This window comes from Anolis carolinensis, chromosome 1 (assembly GCF_035594765.1).
Source record: "Anolis carolinensis isolate JA03-04 chromosome 1, rAnoCar3.1.pri, whole genome shotgun sequence".
NCBI lineage: Eukaryota > Metazoa > Chordata > Lepidosauria > Squamata > Dactyloidae > Anolis > Anolis carolinensis.
The window spans coordinates 114,287,892-114,309,154 of NC_085841.1; the positions used below are offsets into that span (position 1 = coordinate 114,287,892).

General features: G+C 39.7%; 1 protein-coding gene across 2 annotated transcripts in view; it reads left to right on the forward strand.

Moving 5' to 3' along the window:
* The window catches only part of LOC100559434 (gamma-aminobutyric acid receptor subunit rho-2), a 43,148-nt gene that overhangs the window by 16,713 nt on the left and 5,172 nt on the right, over positions 1–21,263 (forward strand). For both annotated transcript variants that reach the window (XR_010006188.1, XM_003215547.4), the window contains exons 3-8: positions 4,450–4,517; positions 9,257–9,480; positions 10,538–10,620; positions 13,399–13,539; positions 16,043–16,195; positions 17,304–17,500. Coding sequence is in view for 1 of the 2 variants with exons in the window: in XM_003215547.4 (XP_003215595.2) it covers positions 4,450–4,517; positions 9,257–9,480; positions 10,538–10,620; positions 13,399–13,539; positions 16,043–16,195; positions 17,304–17,500 (866 nt within the window). In the remaining variant the exon portion in view is untranslated. The remainder of the gene's footprint in view (positions 1–4,449; positions 4,518–9,256; positions 9,481–10,537; positions 10,621–13,398; positions 13,540–16,042; positions 16,196–17,303; positions 17,501–21,263) is intronic.

The following is a 21,263-nucleotide window of genomic DNA, read 5'->3' on the forward strand; positions in this document are numbered from 1 at the left end:
GGACAGTTTTTTGGACTATTTTTTCATTAAAATATCTAGACTCATGCATAAGTATATAAGGTAGTGTTTCTTTCCACTTTTTGATGGTCCTCTGAAGTGGTCTGGAGTCCAATTAAATATCCCCACATCTCAAAACAGCATTGTAAAGACCAATCTGCATTTTCTATCTCTGATTTCTCAATTTTTCCTTTGGATTCACATCGTGGTACTGAGTGGGATTTTGGATTTGTTTGTTTTTTTCTGGCTATTTTTGTCTTTTACAAAAAGTCTGCCCCCTGTCATTGCTTTGCCACATTTAGGAAAAAGAACATGGGGCATATTTTCAGATATTACACATTCTACGCATAAAATATACAAAATAAAACGGAGGGAAATACCTTGTAGCTTGCAAAGGGAAGAACTGGAATGATGTTTGTTCTTCATGTAACGTGTCAGGACTTCACTCTCTCAGATTATTAATTCCTTGCCCCTTTAAGCGATTTGTAATCCAATCAGAATTTGAAAATCAAAATGTGGCTCATGAAATTACAGGATTAGCCGTAGTGGCCTGGAACCAGTGGGCAGGTATAGCAGTGCCCTGCCAACAAAACTTTAATCCTAACATCCAGAAAGTCTTGCTGTTCCAAGGCCCTCTTCAGTGGGGGCAGCCACCCATGAAGCTAGACTGCTATGCACGCAAACACAAATTTAGAATGAAATCAAACAGTCTTTCTGAACAGAAATTACAATCCTTCAAAAAGAAAATAAATCCCTTAAAACTTCAGATACTCCCAGGTTGTTATAAAATCTGCCTATCAAGAAGTTTCTGTGCTGTTTTTGATTTTGGTTTCACATACCTTCCAACTGAGCTGATTTGACATGGATAGGCGTGATCCGTTCTCTGTCATGCAACTTTTCCAGCTGCTTTAATAATGTTCCACTTTCTCTCTCCTCCCACCACTTCTACCCTTCATCCCTATCTTACTTCAATTGAAGAAAACTGGGGGCTTGTTCACACTGGCCCTATATCTTATTGTCAACCAGAAGTCACTCCTGGAGGTACAGGTGATGTCTAGGAACTTCTGATTGGTAACATCTTCTCTGTGTTAGGTGAAGTTGGGGGATGCACCAAAGTTTTGGTGAAACTCCAGAGCAGCCCTTCACTTTGGGGTTAATGTGGACAACTTGAGGTAGTCCATACGGTTTGAGGCCACCATCCCTTTTCCTCCTTGGTGCAGGGTAAAGAGGACGGATCAATGCCATGTTTTCCCTTTCACTGCAGCAGCCAGCTACAGGACTCCAGAGAGCTCCAGGTTGTTTTTGAGCATCTTCACTGAAATTAGCAAAATATGACCAAGGGGAAAGGAGGGAGTAATTCTTCTTCTCCTTGGCTCTGTAAGCACCTGTTCTGATGCCAGCAAAAGTGTCTGGTGGTGGCAAGGAGCTCTCTGGAGCTCTCCACTGACTGTCACAATGACAGAGACTAGTTTGGTCCAATTTGATAGTCTGGATTCTGCTCCCTCTGCTCCCGTGGCTCCACTGATTCAGAGGCCAGACCTACACAGAAGTGCTCTGGACCTAGATTTCGTTGTATGTGTATGTGAAACCTCAGTTCAAAATGGAAAAGTCATTTGCATTGAATTAACTCAGCAAAAGAGGGAGGGCAGAATTTTGCCCAGGAGGCTCAGGCAAACAAAAATTACTGTAGTCTCCCCTACTTTCTTTCCCCCCTCCTCATTACTCACTTTTGCCGTCCTGATCACACTCTGATTTGCTTTGACACACATGTCCCAGTTTTAATCTGTGAAACATTGAAGGGTACTACCTGTATCACGAGAGGACATGAGTCATTTGATAATGCTTAGCAAACTAGAGAGCAGTAGGAAAAAATGGACGGTCACAGTAGGAAAAAATGGTGGGCTGATGCAGCAGGAGCAACAACAATAAAAAAGCCAGAGCTCTGAGTCTGGAAGACCTGAGCAGGACTGTTAATAGCAGGGGGTCTTGGAGGTCTCTCATTCAGTTGCCATAAGTTGAAGCTGGTTTGATAAGAAATAACATCAATTAGTAAAGTATGGCCGCATGCATATACATACAAAGTGTCCTCTTGAGTTGCAGCCTCCTGAATGGGACAACAACTCCAAGCAACCCCAGCCAGCATACGTAGCCAATTATGAGAGATCATGGAAGTTGTAGTCATGCAACACCTTGAGGGCCAGAAGTTTCCCATGCTTGCCGCATGGGTAGGAAAATTATTTGTAAGTTAAGTAGAATAGCCATTTAAAAATAGAAGTTGTACACTTCAAGACTTTCAACAAGCTCAGAAAGTCAACTAGTTCACATGACACCCTCCAAGTTTATCTTGATAGGGTATATTTGTGCTCTATCTTGTAATTGTAACAAAAGACAAATGCTATATTTATGAACAATGATAAAGGCAAACATAAAACACCAATAGCCTCAGTCTATAAGTACATTTATGCAAGATAACATAAGGAACATAAAGGCTGTGTTGTCATGTAATGGTAAACCACATTTTTTGAGCAATTTTTAGTCCCAACAATGAAAAACAGCAACAATAAAAAGACAAATACACATCTAAAGTATTAAATAAACTGAAAACAGACCATTGGAGAAAGGGGGGGGAGAGAGAGAGAGGAGGAGAAACCTGTTCACAGACATCATTTCACTGCTACCATGTTGACCCAGAAGAGGAACAGACCCATAACACAATGTGATGATTGGAACATTAGGGAATTAAGAGCTAAGTTTTTCCCATCAATAAGTTTTCCCATCAATAGGGGGAACAGGTAATTGTGGAGAGAGAGGCAGACCAGTAGTTGAAATGAGTATGATGGTTGAAATATCTTTGGTGGAGATCTAGCTTCAATACTGATTTGCTTGCCTCGTGCAATAAAGTCTTTAGAATCATATAATCGTAGAGTTGGTAGGAACCACAAGGGCCATCTAGAATTCACCTCTAAAACACCCCTGAAACTATCCAACCTTTTAAAAAAGCCCTTCAAAGGAATTTACAATACTGTATTTGGTGGGCAGGGGATCAGCAAAAGTAAGTAATAAAAATTTAAACTGTGACAATAAAATAAAACATTTCATTAAAATAACAAAGACATTTGGTTGAATTTACTTATGCATAAATACCACATTTGTGGTGTTACACAATGAATCCTGTAGCAGTTCCCCATCCTCTGTTATTGGGAAAAAGTCACTGGGACCAACAGATATCCTATCCTTGAATAATATTAGACAAGAAGAAATAGAATATGAAAAGAAGGAGAAATAGTACTGAGGACATCTCTTGTGATAAACTCCACCACAGCAGACTGATGATGTATAGAGATCCACCTGTTGTTGTTGTTGTTTTTTTATTCCAATGAGATCCATATAAGAAGTGTTTTGAAAACACTGTGCCATAGAATATAGATATTTCCACAGCTGTTAATTTCTCATCACTTTTCCACCTTTTATTTCCTGAGTTTTTGAAGTTTTGTTTGTTCTTCTGTAGTGTTAGCTGGGCAGGAATTTGACAAACAATCTGGAACAAGCTCTTCCTTCTGCCTCCCTTGTCTCTTTCCATGGCTACATAGTTCATTTGGAGGGAGGGGCAGGATTAAAAATCTAGCAGCTTCCTAATGACCATGAGGATTAGCGAGATCAAAAATCTCCTGACATCTTTCTGTGACTCATCACCAGATGCTTAATTCAACAGTATGTCTGTGGCCAGGGCAACCTCTACAAACACCCACACAAAAGTTTAGGGATGGATAGTTGTGTGTTTGGCTTATATTTTTCTCTAGGTTTGTATATAAACTAAGTGTTACATAATAATTGCAAGGGCTGGAATCCCCTAAGTCAGTTGCAAAAGTGTAACCTAGTGTTGGACATTTGTGATCGTTTCATATTCATGAGCCCTGTGTATTTCTTCGTTTAGGGGATATGTAGGGATTGTGAAAGTCTCCAAATCCCCACTTACCCGGTAGCAGTCACTGCAATTGATGGGAGTTTGCTCCCCTATTGATCAGGAAGCAGCTGACAGACATTCCCACCTCTACTCACACAAATAATCACTGCTTTTGGCTGTTGCAATGGAGATTGCTCACAAGAGAGGGTGAGACCATCTGTCAATTGCCAATTGGCAAGAGGAACAGACTCCTGTTGATTGCAGCAGCAGCAGCTACTCTGTGAATGGGGATTGGGAGTATTGGGCTGTGAGTTATACATTCATAATTGCCTAAGTTAATTCTTGCCATTCAATGTTGCAGTAAAATATGTACTGCAATCTTTATAATTTTCTTGTTGTATTTCGACATAAACAAGTCTGTGATGTCAAGTCTGCTGAGCATGGCAGCTGAAAGAACCACTGCAGCCTGGGGTTTTTCCTAGCATTAATAATTAATAAAAAATGTGGACCTTATGACAGTCTTTAATACTTTTTTTCTTCTTCCACAGGTCCTGCTATTCCAGTTGGGGTGGATGTGCAGGTTGAAAGCTTGGATAGTATTTCGGAGGTTGATATGGTATGCAATTTTCATTTATCTTTTGATTTCTTACCATTAGTTAGGTTCTAGAACAGTGATCCCCAAACTAAGGCCTAGGGGCCAGATGTAGCTCTCCAAGTTCCTTTATCCGCCCCCGCCCTAAACTTTAGACTTAGGGTCGTCCTAAGTCTGAAATGATTTGAAGGCACACAACAATCTTAATTAACTCGACTCTCTCATCAGCCAAAAGCAGGCCCACACATCTCATTGAAATACTGGTAAATTTATGATGGTTGGAGTCCCTGGTGGCACAGCAGGTTAAACAGCTGAGCTGCTGAACTTGTTGATCAAAAGGTTGGAGGTTCTAATCTGGGGAGGGGTGAGCTCCCACTATTAGCCCCAGCTTCTGTCAACCTAGTACAGTTGAGTCTCACATTCGCTTATCCAATGTTCTGGATTATCCCTGTAGGATTGACCTGTTTGCCTATTCAGTAATAGACCCTCATGTATGCCTTCCCTAGTATTATAATTGGTGCTTTAATGACTATGATAGCTGGGTAATCACCCCTCCCTCCCCATATTTTGCACCTTGGCCCAGATCCTTGAATTTAACTCTCGATTTTATCATTTTCTTTTTGTACGTGACTTTTTATGATTGTTTTTACAATTTCTGATGTTTTATTGCTGATTGATCTGTTTTATTGTTTTGCTTTTATATTGTTGTGTCCGGGCTTGGCCCCATGTAAGCCGCCCCGAGTCCCTTCGGGGAGATGGGGCGGGGTATAAGAATAAAGTTATTATTATTATTATTATTATTATTATTATTATTATTATTATTATTATTATTATTATTATTGTTGTAGTCAATGTTTTCAATACATCGTGATATTTTGGTGCTAAATTTGTAAATACAGTAATTACTACATAGCATTACTGCGTATTGAACTACTTTTTCTGTCAAATTTGTTGTATAACATGATGTTTTGGTGCTTAACTTGTAAAATCATAACCTAATTTGATGTTTAATAGGCTTTTCCTTAATGCCTCCTTATTATCCAACATATTTGCTTATCCAACATTCTGCTGGCCCGTTTATGTTGGATAAGTGAGACTCTGCTATAGTTCGAAAACATACAAATGTGAGTGGATCAATATGTACCACTCAGGCAGGAAGGTAACGGTGCTCCATGCAGTCATGCTGGCCACATGACCTTGGAGGTGTCTATGGACAACGCTGGCTCTTTGGCTTAGAAATGGAGATGAGCTAGACTTAATGTCAAGGGAAAACCTTTACCTTTACCTTTATCTAATGCTGGTTAAAATTGTTCTTCATTTTAAATATTGTATTGTTTTCTCATTTTTTGCACTACAAATATGTGCAGTGTGCATAGGAATTATAAACCTGATCTTAGAAAACTTTGTTAATGTTTAATGAAATCGTCTGTAGGGAATGTAATTGTCAGATCACTGTAGAAGGTTTTAAATAACAACACTATCAGAAGTTGAAGAAATAGACACACATCATTTCCTCTCTGCTCAGCAAAGACATGTGTTTAGGTGTGTATGAAAGTGTGAGGTAGGTAAGAAAGAGGAATTTATGACCCATTGTGAACTGCCTTGCAAATCTTTTAATTGAATGGAAATATCAAAATGTTTTAAACATATAAAAAGCATGCAGAATCTTTTAATCCCTTCTTTAATTCTTCTTTCAATTGGCCTCATGTTGCCATTTAGATCTCTTCCATTATAGTATTGCTGTCACAGTCTAACTTTTCTATACCCGCTTATCTGGGAATAAAACTCATTGATTTTGATAGATCTTACTTTTGAGAAGGCATGTAAAGGATTGAATTATTATAATATGTAATAAGTTTTCACTTCATAATAGACTAAAGGATTTAAATACTGTAACTTGTAGATGGTCAACCTGAAGACTTTTTTTCGAGTAAGGAGCGACTTGAGAAACTGCAAGTCACTTCTGGTGTGAGAAAATTGGCTGCAGAACCGGCCCTATCTAATTTTTAGTAGTAGGAGAACAGAATTTTGGCGCCCCTTCCTGAATTTTGGGCGATGGTCCTGTGCACATGCGCAGGGCTTCCATTTGCCCACACGGACACAGAAGGCATGCCAGCCACCCATCCGTGCGGGTGATTTAAGCCCTGCGCACATGCACAGGACCATTGCCATTTTGGGCCCGGCGCCCGTCTTCGGGCCTTCCTTCGGCCTGGCCTGGCCGACGGACCCCGTGGAGGCGGCGGCACCATACATACGCGGAGGCACCTCAACTGTGCCCCCGGTAGTTTTGCGCCACAGGCGAGTGCCTAATTGGCCTCACCGGTGGACTGCCTCTGATTGGCTGTCTGCAAGGACGTTGCCCAGGGGATGCCCAGATGTTTTGATGTTTTACCATCCTATGGGAGGCTTCTCTCATGTCCCTGCATGGGGTGCTGGAGTAGACAGATGGGAGCTCACCCTGCTCCCCGGATTCAAACTGCCAACTTTTCAGTCAGCAATTCTGCCGGCACAAGGGTTTAAACTTTAAACCATAGCACCACCAGGGGCTCCAACTTAAGAAGTAATGTCATTTCTGAACATTAGGAAGAACTTCCTGATCATAAGAACTGTTCAACAGTGGAATTCTCTGCCTTGAAGTGTGGTGGAGGTTCCTTCTTTGGGGGCTTTTAAAGAGAGGTTGAATGGCCATCTGTTGGGGGTGCTTTGATTGTGCTTTTCCTGCATGGCAGGGGGTTGGACTAGATGGGCCATGTGGTGTCTTCTAACTCTTTGACTCATCTTGCCACAGAAGGCTGGCCCCTCCCAATTCATTTGGAAGACTCCCTATGTGACTTTTAAAAACAACAATTTTAAAACTGTGCAGTGACATAACCTCAAAGTTTTGAACTACTGCTCTCACAAGACTTGAAAATGTTATCGCATCTGCACAATAAATGCATTTGCCTGATTGCTACCTTTTGTATGAAGCGTTGAGTTCTGAGGAATCTAATAAAGAGTTTTGAGAAATCCAATCTTATCGGATTTCTAAACGATAGATTTTTGATTAATTAGATATGGCTCCTTTGAGGCATCTACTGATGTTGATGTTGCAGGTGCTACTTCCAGTAAATTTATTTATTTCATTTATTTCATACATTTGTATCCCAGGGGTGGGGGTGGGGGACTCAGGACGGCTCACAACTGGCAGTCATTAGTAAAGTGACAATTCCCAATTTCCTTAAACCCAGAGATTGTTCTCTTTCGACATCCCAAACAGAAATGGTGGCTGCTTCCATCATGAACAGTCCGGGATCAGGAGACTCTACTCCCAGACAGCCCCCACCAAATTTCAAGTCATATCGTAGCTAACGGAAAGCATACTGATTTCCCAAACACACTCAGAAACAACTCTTCTGCGATGGAAAATCCATAGTATTTCAAATACAGCTATTAGAATCCCATGTGCAATGCAATGTTTTGCAGATGGATTACTGACAGGATGGGGCGACCGTCACATGATGGGATCCATTCAAAATAATTCTCAAACTGTTTCAGAAACGGAATATTTCCTAATGTAATGAGGTCCTAGGATTCTATGAAACAGATATATTACTCAATATATTATGTGTTGCATTTAAGTATGTTCATCAGTTTTATTCAACACATAATATATAATACATAATATGCAACACACATATATATATATACAGTAGAGTCTCACTAATCCAAGCCTCGCTTATCCAAGCCTCTGGATTATCCAAGCCATTTTTGTAGTCAATGTTTTCAATATATCGTGATATTTTGGTGCTAAATTTTGGTGCTAAATTCATAAATACAGTAATTACAACATAACATTACTGTGTATTGAACTACTTTTTCTGTCAAATTTGTTGTATAACATGATGTTTGTTGTATAACATGATGGGGGCCGGGCTGTGGCGCAGCTGGCTAGTAACCAGCTGCTATAAATCACTACTGACCAAGAGGTCATGAGTTCGAAGCCCGGGTCGGGTTAAGCCTCCGACCATTAATAGGCTTGCTGTTGACCTATGCAGCCCCGAAAGACAGTTGCACCTGTCAATTAGGGAAATTTAGGGACGCTTTATGCGGAGGCTAATTTACAACACCATAAAACTGCCAGCAAAACACGAGGAAAGGAATGAGGAAGTACAGCCACTACTGGACGGTAAAGCAACAGCTCTCCCTGTGGCTGGAATCGTGAAGCTGGAAAAATGTTAAAAATGCCTCTGAGTCTGTTTAATGTATGTTGTTTGTCTGTTGGCACTGAATGTTTGCCATATATGTGTTCATTGTAATCCACCCTGAGTCCCCTTCGGGGTGAGAAGGGAGGGATATAAATACTGTAAATAAATAAAATAAATAAATGTTTTGGTGCTTAATTTGTAAAATCATAACCTAATTTGATGTTTAATAGGCTTTTTCTTAATCCCTCCTTATTATCCAAGATATTCGCTTATCCAAACTTCTGCCGGCCCGTTTAGCTTGGACAAGTGAGACTCTACTGTATATATATATGTTGCATTTAAGTATGTTCATTTAAGTATGTTCATCAGTTTTATTATGGGACATGAGAGAAGCCTCCCACAAGGATGGTAAAACATCAAAACATCCAGGTGTCCCCTGGGCAACGTCCTTGCAGACAGCCAATTCTCTCACTCCAGAAGCAACTCCGGTTGCTCCTGACACGAAAAAAAAAGTTTTATTATGTATTAAATTTTCTTCCTGGATACGGGATATAATATTTTTCTCCTCTCCTAACATAGGATTTTACAATGACACTGTATCTGAGGCATTACTGGAAGGATGAGCGCCTTTCCTTTCCCAGTCACATGAACAAGAGCATGACTTTTGATGGGAGGTTGGTGAAGAAGATTTGGGTGCCAGATGTATTTTTTGTTCACTCGAAACGATCGTTTATTCATGACACGACCACTGACAACATCATGTTGCGGGTGTTTCCAGATGGCCATGTGCTTTACAGCATGAGGTAATTTCATAATCTATGTAGTGCAAATTCATTGTCCACCTGATTCTAGCACACTTTTGTTATGGCCTTTGCTGCTTGGTCACAGCTCCTCATTAAAGTAAGCAACAACTTACTGCTGCTTATTTCCAGCAGTAAGTTGCACCCACTCCCCTTCCAGCTATGTCACTTCATTGGGCTGAGTCTAGAAGTCAGTATTGTCACTCTCTTCAGCCCAGTGCTTCCAGACTCAGCTGAGTGAAGAGTCGTAGCTGCAAGGGCAACGGGTGCACTGGCAAAGCTGTCATTTGTTCAGTGGAACAAGTCACATGAAGAGGGAAGCTGGAAGTCTTTCCTGTGCTAAACGGTCTTCCCACACTGGCTACACTGCATGCAGATTGTCTGCCAGCAGTACATTGCCTTGCAAAGAATTTCATTTTGATCATGAATAAGGATAATTTTATATGCCATTCAGTAGGCTTCATGCTGAAAGTGACTGCTTTCATGAACAGCATGGAAACAGAGATGCAGAAAGGCATGGTTTTTTATTATGTAATAGTTGCACTACCCCCCTTCTCCAGCTAAAAAAGGGAAAATGCGACTATTACATGATGAAATATGGTATATGCTTCTTAAAAGCTGAATTTGGAGCGATAGTGGTGGAAAACAGTTCGTTATGTTTGTAACACAAGCTGTCTGTACCCAGTTCTGTCAAAAACTGGGAAATCTCTCCCAGCCCTTAAATTTCAGAACTTTTGTGTTAATAAAATATTTGCCTGTTTTGACTTAATAAAGTGAAAAAGAAACTGAACATCTGAATCTTCAAATTCAGTAGCCTGTCTTTCTGTGAGTGATGTATCTATGGTTAAAGTTGAAAAATTGGGAAGATGCTGTGTTACTTAGTGGGTCTCACACAATGTGACATGTGACTGCCTTTCATCAACCAATTCAATCAATTCAAACTTACAGTAAATCCAGGTAGAGGAGTACAAGTTTATGTGTTTGTACTTTTTCTCTGTCTTGTTGGTTGGTCACATATTTCTATATAGTCAAGCAGCCTTTTCTTTCATGGGTTTTCCAGAATCACAGTGACAGCAATGTGCAACATGGACTTCAGCCGATTCCCATTAGATACACAGACCTGTACTCTGGAGCTGGAGAGCTGTATGTAGCATTTTGTATTTCCATGTTTTCTGACACCGAATCATTAATTTGGTTAAATTGATAGGGAAATAGATCATACATTGTCCAGAACCAATCACTGTTGTAGTTAGGGAGTTGACCTAGCCTAGAATTAATCAGATCATGGCTTTTTCTGTTGTGACAGTTTGTGAAATGCTATGTCCTCAGGGGCTCAATTGGCACCAACCTTGGTTGGTACCACCTCAGTGCCAAGTTAAAACGTGGTCTTTTATTCAGTCATTGAGGGCCTGGTGGAGTTGTTCCAAAATGGACACAGTTTTTAACTGTTTCGGTTTTTCAGCTGTTTGGACTTGTTAACTGGGTTGGTGTGCTTTTAATCTAATTTTTAATCATTTTAAATAGTTTAAACTGATTTAATTTATATGCTGCCCGAATCCCCTTATGTTAGGCATAAATCTTTCATTAAATAAGACTTTTAAAATTAATAATAAACATATTCATAGGCCTTCCGAATGAGATTAGACTGCAGCTCTCAGAATCCTTCACTGTTGGCTCAGCTGGCTCTGATGGGAGATGCAGCCTAAAAGTATCTGGAGGACATAGTTGCCCATCCCATCATAAAGTATCAGCAACTGTATACAGAGCCCTGAATAAATGTCTATGTCACTGTAAACACAGGAACACAAGGCCTAAAACTGATATAGTGCCATATTATGTCTCTTAATTTGTCTAATTTTGGTAGAAAGCTACACATTAACAAATCAGAAAAGTGGGGTTATGTTAACCCCACTATCCTAACTAAACAGAACAAACTGCAGACTTCCAGATGTTACTGTATCACAACTCCCATCCGCTCTTGTCATGATGTCTAATGAGGAGGAATACAGGAGTTGGAGTCCAGCATCTGGACTACATGGTGGGATGAAATCGGCCCACGGGCCTTGAGTTTGACACATGTGCTTTAGGTGAATAATACAGCTATGCCTGATGCTTTCTTCTCAGCCATAAAATGTATGTCTTGTGGCCTGAAACCCTTTCTGGTTTTGTTTTGTTTTTGCTCCTTGCCTGTAGAAGCATTTCATATTGCAAGAGTACAATGCAGATACACTGGTGCTCTGATTTTCCCTTGACTGACATTTGCAAAAATATAAGCATGCCTCATTTTATAGCTACAATATATGGGAAGTATGGTCAGTGAGCACGGAGCCAAGGAGTTTCACTATTGCTTCAATTTCCTTTCTGATGTTTGATCAGGGCTTCAGCTGTAGAATTGAAAAAAGGATCTAAAGACCTTGGAAAGGATATGTCTCATTCCTGTGGGTTTTTTTTTATGTTCCGTGCCACTGACTCCAGGAGATTATCATGTTTATTTGTGATCCATAAATCCTCTGGGAAGACCAACCTATCTATGGGCCAAATTAATGATATTTAATCCATTTGCTCACTGGTCTATTTGGCTTTGCTTTATGGGATCAGAGCACATCAACAGAGCTATAGCTTGCTTCTGAGCAGCCAGATCAACCCCTGCTGGCTTTTCTCTTAAATGTTTTTTTTCCCTTTCACTGAATAGACAGAACCAATAGAATTTATAATTTAGTTTATAGATGTTTTATGTGGACCTGAAATTCTGTGCATCACATCAAAGATTTGCATGCACCACATGTTACTGAGATATAATATAGGATAGGATATAGGATATTATATCTGGCTTGTTTTTACTTTCTGGCGATGTCATGTTGAATGATTTGGGATTTTTGGGATCATGTTGAATTATTTGCTACCAATAATATTGTTCATATAACACAGCATAGTATACTATAAGGTATAATGATCAGAATACTGTTTGGAGTCTTGCTGAGCTAGTATGGTATAATGGTTTAAAACCAAACTATTAGCATTTGAATCCTGCTCAGGCATTGAAATGGACTGGATGATTGTGGGCAAGTCAAATTCACCCAGCTTCAGAGGAGGAGACACCCCTTCCGTGTTGGAATTCAATCCCACACTGCCCAAGTCTCCAGACCTCAATGAGGAGTAGTTAGTTTAGAATAGGCTGAGGGAAAGCCCTTCCCCCTGACTCCTGAATGACAGGTGGAATGTATCTATTTCTTCTCTCCTCTCTGTTTCTGCTCTCATTCTGATTAGTTATGTAGAATGGATACTTTGCAGGTGCATGCCTTTTGTCTTTGACTTCTACTTTTACATCTTAGTGTGTGCTGTATGTACTGAGACCTCGCTCTGCTTGTGTGTGTCAGGAGAGATGTAGTGATTGGAGATTTTTCCCTCCCTTTGAACCCTAGAGAGATGGCGTTATAGAGTAGCTAGGATACTGTTCTTTACTAAGGTATTAAGAAATGTAGTTATTATTTTTGTAAATAAACATTTTGTAATCTTAAAGATTGAACTCTGGATCTTTGCCTTCTAAGCTCTAAATTCTTTACAGCCAAAACACTTCACACTCTGCTTGCTGTGAGCTGAATGCTCAACTATAAATATCCTGTTTGTATTTTGGATGCTTTGCTGTATTTTTGGGAGCTTTTCCTAACAAAAAACCCCTAACATTCTGAACAAATCTTGACAAGAAATCCAATATAAGGTCTCTTTAGGGTTGACATAAGTCAGAAACAACTTGAAAATACACAACAACTATGTAAGAAGAGTATCAATTGTAGCCTGCCAACTAAAATTAGATTTTTTTTTCACTCCATGCTCTTGTCTTTCCAGATTGGGTCACTATTGCACTATTTCATTACTTTGTTGTTGATCTATAAATTTTTGCTATTTTAACTCTCCTCACAGATGCTTACACAGATGAAGATTTAATGCTCTACTGGAAAAATGGGAACGAATCTCTGAAAACAGATGAGAAGATTTCCTTGTCTCAGTTCTTGATACAAAAATTCCATACAACTTCCAGACTCGCTTTCTATAGCAGCACTGGTATCAGGTTTTTTCTCTCTCTCTTAATTTAACCATTTTGATAAACCAAACCTGACTAGAGAAAAATCATTAAAATATTTGTCCTTTTATTGGTTCCTTTTTGTAAGTTTTTTTTACCCCTTTTAGTAACAGCCATAGTTCTCCATCCACCTTATGCCCCATATAACCTTGTGAGGTTAGAGGGATGATGATTGGCTCAAGGTCGCTGAGGGAGCTTCATCAAATTGTAGCCCTGATAAATACCACGTAAGCTGTCTTGCAGTATTTGGATTCCTCTGTCAATGCTGTTAAAGCAGGGCAAATCTATTTGTAAATCAAACACATGATTCTTCAATGTAGTGAAAAAATTCTGAAAGTTTTGAACTGTGGAGTTTAAATGGGAATTGTGATACAGTAATATCTGTAAGACTGAAGCTTGTTCTGTTTAGCCCAGATAGTGGGTTTTGAATTTAGATACAAGGTTTGTGAATATGATATCTGACTTTAAAATGTCCTTTAAACTTTCCTAACCTCAGAGCCACAAGTGGTGTTGGGTTGCAATTCCCAACACCCCAGTCCACATGGCGGACAATCAAAAGTGATGGGGGTTGTCATTCAATAACATTTGGGGCCCAAACTGGGTCAAAACTAAGGAACACTGACCATTATTTTAAAATGTATAGCTGGCCCTCTGTATCCACAGAATCTCTGTCCATGGATTCAACGGATCTTTGAAGGTAACCATAAGGCTGATGTGGCCCTCAATAAAAATGAGTTTGACACACCTGCTCTAGGATAATTCATCTCCTCAATAAAATTCTTGTTTGGAATCTTGTTGGGGATTTATGTATGTGTGTAAACACCATAGTTAGGATGCTATGTAATGAATTCCTTCCCAATCCATTTCTTTTTCACTTACCAGGGAGCAGTTGCTTCAATTGGTGGTGGTCTGTTCCTCTGTTAGCTAACTGATAGTCGTATCCCCTCCTGTAAGCAATCTGTAACACAACAGGTAGAAGCAGGGGCTGGATCACAATGTACCCTCACAGTGGAGATCACTCACACAAGGGCAGATGGGATCTTCAGTTGACAGCTAAACTGACCCTTGCTGATCACAGTGGCTACTTCCTAGTAAGTGGAGATTGGGAGGGGGGGGGCTTTACTGATCCTATGTATCCTCTAAACTAGGGGCTACAACAGGTTCATGAATATGAAACAGTCATGAATTCATAATTCTAGTGTGTAACTCTCTAACAGGATACTACCCCTGATTTCCTTAAGCACATAGGAGCAGAGACCCACAGTCAACTCTCCACATTCACTGTAGTTAGGGGCACATATCTCGTGTGAAAACAAAACAATTTCAAATAAAAATTACTATTTTTAACCAGCAAGAATATCTTTCTATGATTTTTTAGGTCTTCCAGCACAGCTCTATGGTCAACTTTCATAGAATTGCACTGGAGGAACTAGAGATTCCTAGAGAAGTGTTCTCTCTAGAAATATCTGAGTCCTCCAGCATGACTGGAGGAGGTTGATCATAAAATCACACTAGAGGACCTAGAGATTCTTAGAAAAAACGTTTTTAAATCAAATCCACAAATAATAAAATCTGTAAAAGTCAAAAGTGCAAATGTGGTAGGAACAACTCTCCAAAACCTTCTGCAAATAAACAAAAAAGATTTTATGTTTCAGATAGCCTATGTTAAATAAAACATTTTGTATCTTTTGGCAAGGCATGATCAACCTCACTTCACCTCTGTTAACTGAAAATACAAATGTGTTAGGGCAAATTCGTTATGTACTAAGGGCCTCATCCCACAAGGGGTGTGTGTGTGTGTGTGTGTGTGTGGAATTGTCTTCTTTCTGTGGCGTCTCATGGCATTTGTCTTGAAGGAAGATAGAGAATTTACTCACCCCATCACACAGGACCTCCTACTCCTGTTTCTAGTTAATCTCTGCACTGCATTTCTCATTACATGTGCAGCTGTTCATGTTATTTCATCTTATTTCCTCATTTGTGGAGTGCCCATGTTGCTGCTTTTTTTCCACTTTTTTAAAGAAAAAATGTAATTGCAGAATTTTAAAGGTTCAAAATTGTAGTTACAGCAACAGAAATTAAAAAAAAGAATAGAAGTCCGAAGAGTAATGGCTGTAGAAGCATTGAGGGGCTCACATGCACTCCCACACTGATACGCCAGAATAAGGACTTTAAAAGGGCAAATGCACCATTTCCCATCCCAGGGGAAAATACCCGTTTCTAAGCATTTCTAAGCCCAGGGAGACAAGTGGATTCGATTTCAGCCCATCTTTCAAACACACCTATTTCTAAATACTACAGAGGTGGAGTCCCTCGGGCAACCCATGGAACAGGTTGTGGTTGTTTGATGGAATCTGTAGGATTCCATTTTTTAAGTGTGTAAAAACGGTGGACAACCTCTGTCTGATGAGATCCTAAGTCTCACATAATGATTGCTCATAACTCCAAGTGCTATCTGTATTAAAGTTTATTTTCTCTCAACAGGTTGGTACAATCGCCTATATATTAACTTTACTTTACGTCGTCACATCTTCTTCTTCTTGCTCCAAACTTATTTCCCTGCCACACTGATGGTGATGTTGTCTTGGGTGTCCTTCTGGATAGACCGCAGAGCCGTCCCTGCAAGAGTTTCATTAGGTGAGTGATTTTCTCTACAATGTAGAGTTTACCTGTTTCAAGGACAGGACTTTATACACACACAAGTAAAGGAAAAAAAAATCTAAATATACATACACTAAACATACTACCATGAAGGACCCCCTGGTGATGCAATGAGTTAAACACTTGTGCCGGCAGGACTGTTGTACAAAAGGTTGGCGGTTCGAATCCGGGGAGCAGGCTGAGCTCCCGTCTGTCAGCTCCAGCTTCCCATACGGAGACATGAGAGAAGCTTCCCACAGGATGGTAAAACATCAAACATCCGGGCATCCCCTGGGCAATATCCATGCAGATAGCCAATTCTCTCACACCTGAAGCAAATTGCAGTTTTTCAAGTCGCTCCTGACACACACACACACACACACAAACCCACCATGAAAAATGGTATACAGTCACTGTGATTTTCATGCCTAATTATTGCAAACTAGAAAGAGGATAGATATAGAATAATGATTAATTTTCTAGCAGAAATCTGGCTTTTAATTGAAGCTTATGGACCAATGTTTCACTTTATATCATAATGTTCTAGATCTCCCATTTACCTACAAGTCAAACCCACTGAAGTAGAATTTCCTATTCTGAATATATTTGATGTTTGATTGTAGCTATTTAGTGGTGAAAGAAGTTACTTTGTACTTATTTAAAGGCATTCTACTCTTCATTATTACATCATAAAGTGTCACAATGAGTTATGGCTTTGAAAACAGATTTCTGTGGCTGTTACATCTGCCTGAGATTAATTCCCTTACAGTAGACCCTCCATGTTTGTGGGAGTAAGAAGCATAGGAAAGTGGAAACAACACAAATTTAAAAAAAACTTTCTTTTTACATCTCTAGAAAACTCTATGTCATCCAATCTGAATCTATTATCAACTTCTTCCTAAAGTTGAATGTAAAATCATGCTGGAGGATGTAAAAATGCCTAGAAAAGTGCAGTTTATCAACTCTGTGATAAGATTCTGGTAGAAAATATTAATCAAATCCGTGAATAATCAAACCAGCAAAAGTAAAACTGCAAATATGGAGGGACAACTGTACTTGTCCTATGTTAATACTTGAAGTAAACCTTTGTAATGGGCTTATTTAGGGATCACAACGGTGCTGACCATGTCCACCATCATCACAGGCGTCAATGCCTCCATGCCTCGGGTTTCTTACATCAAAGCTGTGGACATTTACCTCTGGGTCAGTTTTGTGTTTGTCTTCCTCTCCGTCATTGAATATGCCGCTGTGAACTACTTGACCACTGTGCAGGAGCGGAAGCAGCGGAAATTGCGAGATAAGGTAAGAGCCATTCCTTGTGTGTAAGTTGAATATATAAGAGCAAGGGTAAGAAACCTCTTTCAGCCAGAAGGCCAAATTCAATTTCAGATATATTTTCAGCCCCATTTCAGCTGTGGACAGAGCAAAAAATACCAGCTCACATCAGCTCTTACAGCCTCTAATTGTTTCTAAGCTCAGCAATCTTTTAAAAGAGAAAAAACATGTACAGAAACTCAAAACCATCCAACAGTGATGTCCTGGGGAACTGGATATGGTGTAGAGGACCACGATTTGACCCCAGGGCTCAAGGTTCCTCTCCCAGCACCTGTGCTTTGTGAATGTAAATGAGAAAAGTCTGACCCTTGAATGACCGTGTGTGTGAACAATTTTTATCTAGAGCATTCGATCTGACAGCGGAGCCCTGACACCACAAAAACAGGAGTTGATGGTAGTAGGAACGACAGAGGGAAAGAAACTGAGATCAGACCTGGGGAAGTCTGCAACCTGGGACTTTGGCAGAGACAATATAGGGAGGGTAAGGAAAGGGAAATCCAGCATGGTATTTCCCTGTGTTTGCTGCACTATATTTAGCTACTGCCGATAAATTATTACATAGCCCTGACCAGTTAGATACATATTTACAATCTGGCTTCAACCAAAATCATTGGAGAAGACAGAAAGTTCTTGATGTGACGTGCACCCAGACTGGTCTCTCTTCCATTTTACAGAAGTTGTGTGGCTTCTGTGACTCTGGCTTTGCTTTTGCTTTTGTGATTTTATTGCATCTGTTTTGAGGCATACATCACTCAGAGAATGCCCTTGTTACTGAAAGGCAGTACATGGATCAACTTAATTAACAACTCAATTAATTAAGTGGCAAGAACAGATGCAGGAGTGGTGTGGGCATCCTCATTTCCCCCTCTGGTGTGATGTACAAAGGTGGGGGTGGGGGTGGGAGGTATGTGCTTCCTAAATATAAGAAAGGAAGCACACTTGAGATCCACACATAGACAACGAAGAGGACATCTGAACCACAATACTTGAACGAGGCCCAATGGACAGGCTTAGTCCATTATTTGATGCAGGTAGGATGAATACAGCCCATCTCAGAATTAAGTGTTTTATGTATCTATTTCATGGGACAAATTCATGGTGTTTTCATGGTGAGTCATATATCTATTTTCATAATTACAGTTAAGAGTTGAAAGACTGCATTGAATAAGTTCCATAATGTACTTGTAAAACATTACAACTCTGACATCTTTATAATTTTTCTTACTGCTGTTATTTCTGTCAACAAATTCTATTTGACATCTCTATTCTGAGTTGCAGTCATTTACATAAGCCTAGTTTGCTGATGTAAACTCTTAACCTTTTTATTGAATAAAATGTTGATTTAAGTAGTTTATCAAGCCTACAGTCTTGCACAGAAGCAATGAGGAAACTGTGTAGACAAAGGATATCTTCAGCACACTAGAGAAAAAATCCACTTAAAATCGGGTTTCTGCCTCCTGCAGAATTCTGGGTTTTGTACTTTAGTGAGACTGATAAAGGCTCTTCCCTAAACTACAAACCCCAGAATTCTGCAGAAGGCAGAAACCAGATTTTAAGTAGATTTATCCCTAGTGTGATGAGGCCATATGTATAGAACTTCTTTTCACCTGAGCAGGGAAAGACTTGTGATAAATTTCCATAACATGTACTCCAGGCACATTGACTATTGATAATCCAACACATCTGGAGGCCACCAAGGACTTAATCACACAGGACTCAGTAAGGGCTTCTCCATTACACAGGGAAAGCAGTGCCAAAGCGGCGTGTATCCGTGCTGGTTTCATTGGAGCCAGTACAACACAGGAAGATTCCTGTGTTTGGAGGGACACTTGCACTCCAGTTTTGTGATGGGTCTCTGCTGTAAGTCCAGCAACAGATGGGCACACTGCCCATCACACAACATTGCTGGCAGGGAAGTTTCCTAGGATGCTACATAAGCCCCATGTGATGAAGTGGTAGGTTGAAAAGAGCAATGATTTAGCATAAACTAATTTTTTTCAGTATGACCTCCATATCCACAGAGGATATGTTCCTGGACTTACCAGGGAAACAGGAAATTGTGGATAATAGTAAACTCTATTGAAATGAATCACTTCTGCTAGAAGTTAACTTAGGGCCCTTTTGCACATGGCTAAAAACCCAGAAATAACAGGGATAAAAGGGGTGTGTATGTGTGGCTAAACTATGTTTAGCCAAAGTCCAGGCAGAATTGGGTTAACAGCTGAAAAACACATGTTAAAAAGGTGCAGTTAAAACCTGATTCTGCCCCCAAAATGCACACCTTCGCATGGCTGTATATCCCTGCAGCCATGCAAAACACATGCTTTCTTTCCCTTCCCTCTGTGTGGACTGCTTCAGCACACCTGTACATTTTAAAAGCCCGAGACAGTTGATCAGGCTGTCAAAAAATGGAAACAAAAAATAGAAAACTATTGGAATTCTCTGAAACCATTCCTATTGTTTGATCTTTATAATATTAAACAGACTTGAACTGAGAATTGGATGAGGAAAGAGAAATACGGTATGAGTCCCATACCAGTACCCACAATTTTGACCTGTAATTTTATGATATACTAGCTGTGCCCGGCCACGCGTTGCTGTGGCAAAGTGGTGGTGGTATCGGTTAAAACTTGTTGTGGAATTTTTATTTGACGTTATTTGTATTTTTTTAAATTAATTTTATTGTCACTTATCTTTTTTATTTATTATATTTTATTATTTTGTTGTATTATTTTTAGTCATTTTGTTATAGTATTTTATTGTATTAATTATTTTAGTGTTTTTCATATTTTTTAATTGTATTATTTGTATTTATTTTTTATCATTATTTTATTAACACTGGGCTGAGTGGGTTGCTAGGAGACCAAGTGGGCGGAGCTTAGCCTTCTAACTGGCAGCAATTGGATAAAAACAATTATTCCTCTCCCTCTAATTAGGAATTTATTTTTCTTTTCTTTTTGTTGTATCAACCTAGAGGCATGGATGAGGGGTTGTGATGTCAATTTTCGAGGTTGTGGGGTGTTTACTTTTGTTGTTTTGTCCGCTGCCGTGATGCCATCACTCTTTTATATATATAGATTTTCACTAGAAGTTACTGTAGAGCTGCCCTGGCAGACCTAGCAAATTCTGGAGAGAATGCCTCTCTTGGAATTTTCTAAGTCCTCCAGGGTGACTCTAAGGGCGCTTCCAGACAGTACCAAAATGCGGGTTTTAAAACCGAGGCAAAAAATTCCAGGACCTGACAGCAGGTCAGGTCCACACACAGACCTTTCAGTTCTGGGAAATGCTCCCCCACCATACCCACATCTGGCAGAAGTTTTTTTAAAAATCTCTCCGAGATGCGCTGGACCTCATATGTGCACATGCAAATATCTTAATGCACACTCAAGCACATTTCTTAATCGTGATGTACTGCCAATACATTTCAAAATTCCAAAAAGGTTTGCAAAATCTCAGTAAACTATAACACTATTTTAAAATAATTTAACATTTCTAATAGTTGAATGTTGCCCGTAAAATACTTTTTCTTATTCAATTTTGTTTAATCTAGAACACTGAGAATCATCCCAATTCTCTTTAGTTTTCTGTTCCCCCATGCCATATTTTCACTCATTTATTTCATCATATAATGCCAACCAATATTTATCTTGTCCAACATACTGCTCTCCAGATGTTTTGCTGTTGTTGTGTGCCTTCCAAGTCATTTCAAATTTATGGTGAAATTATTGTG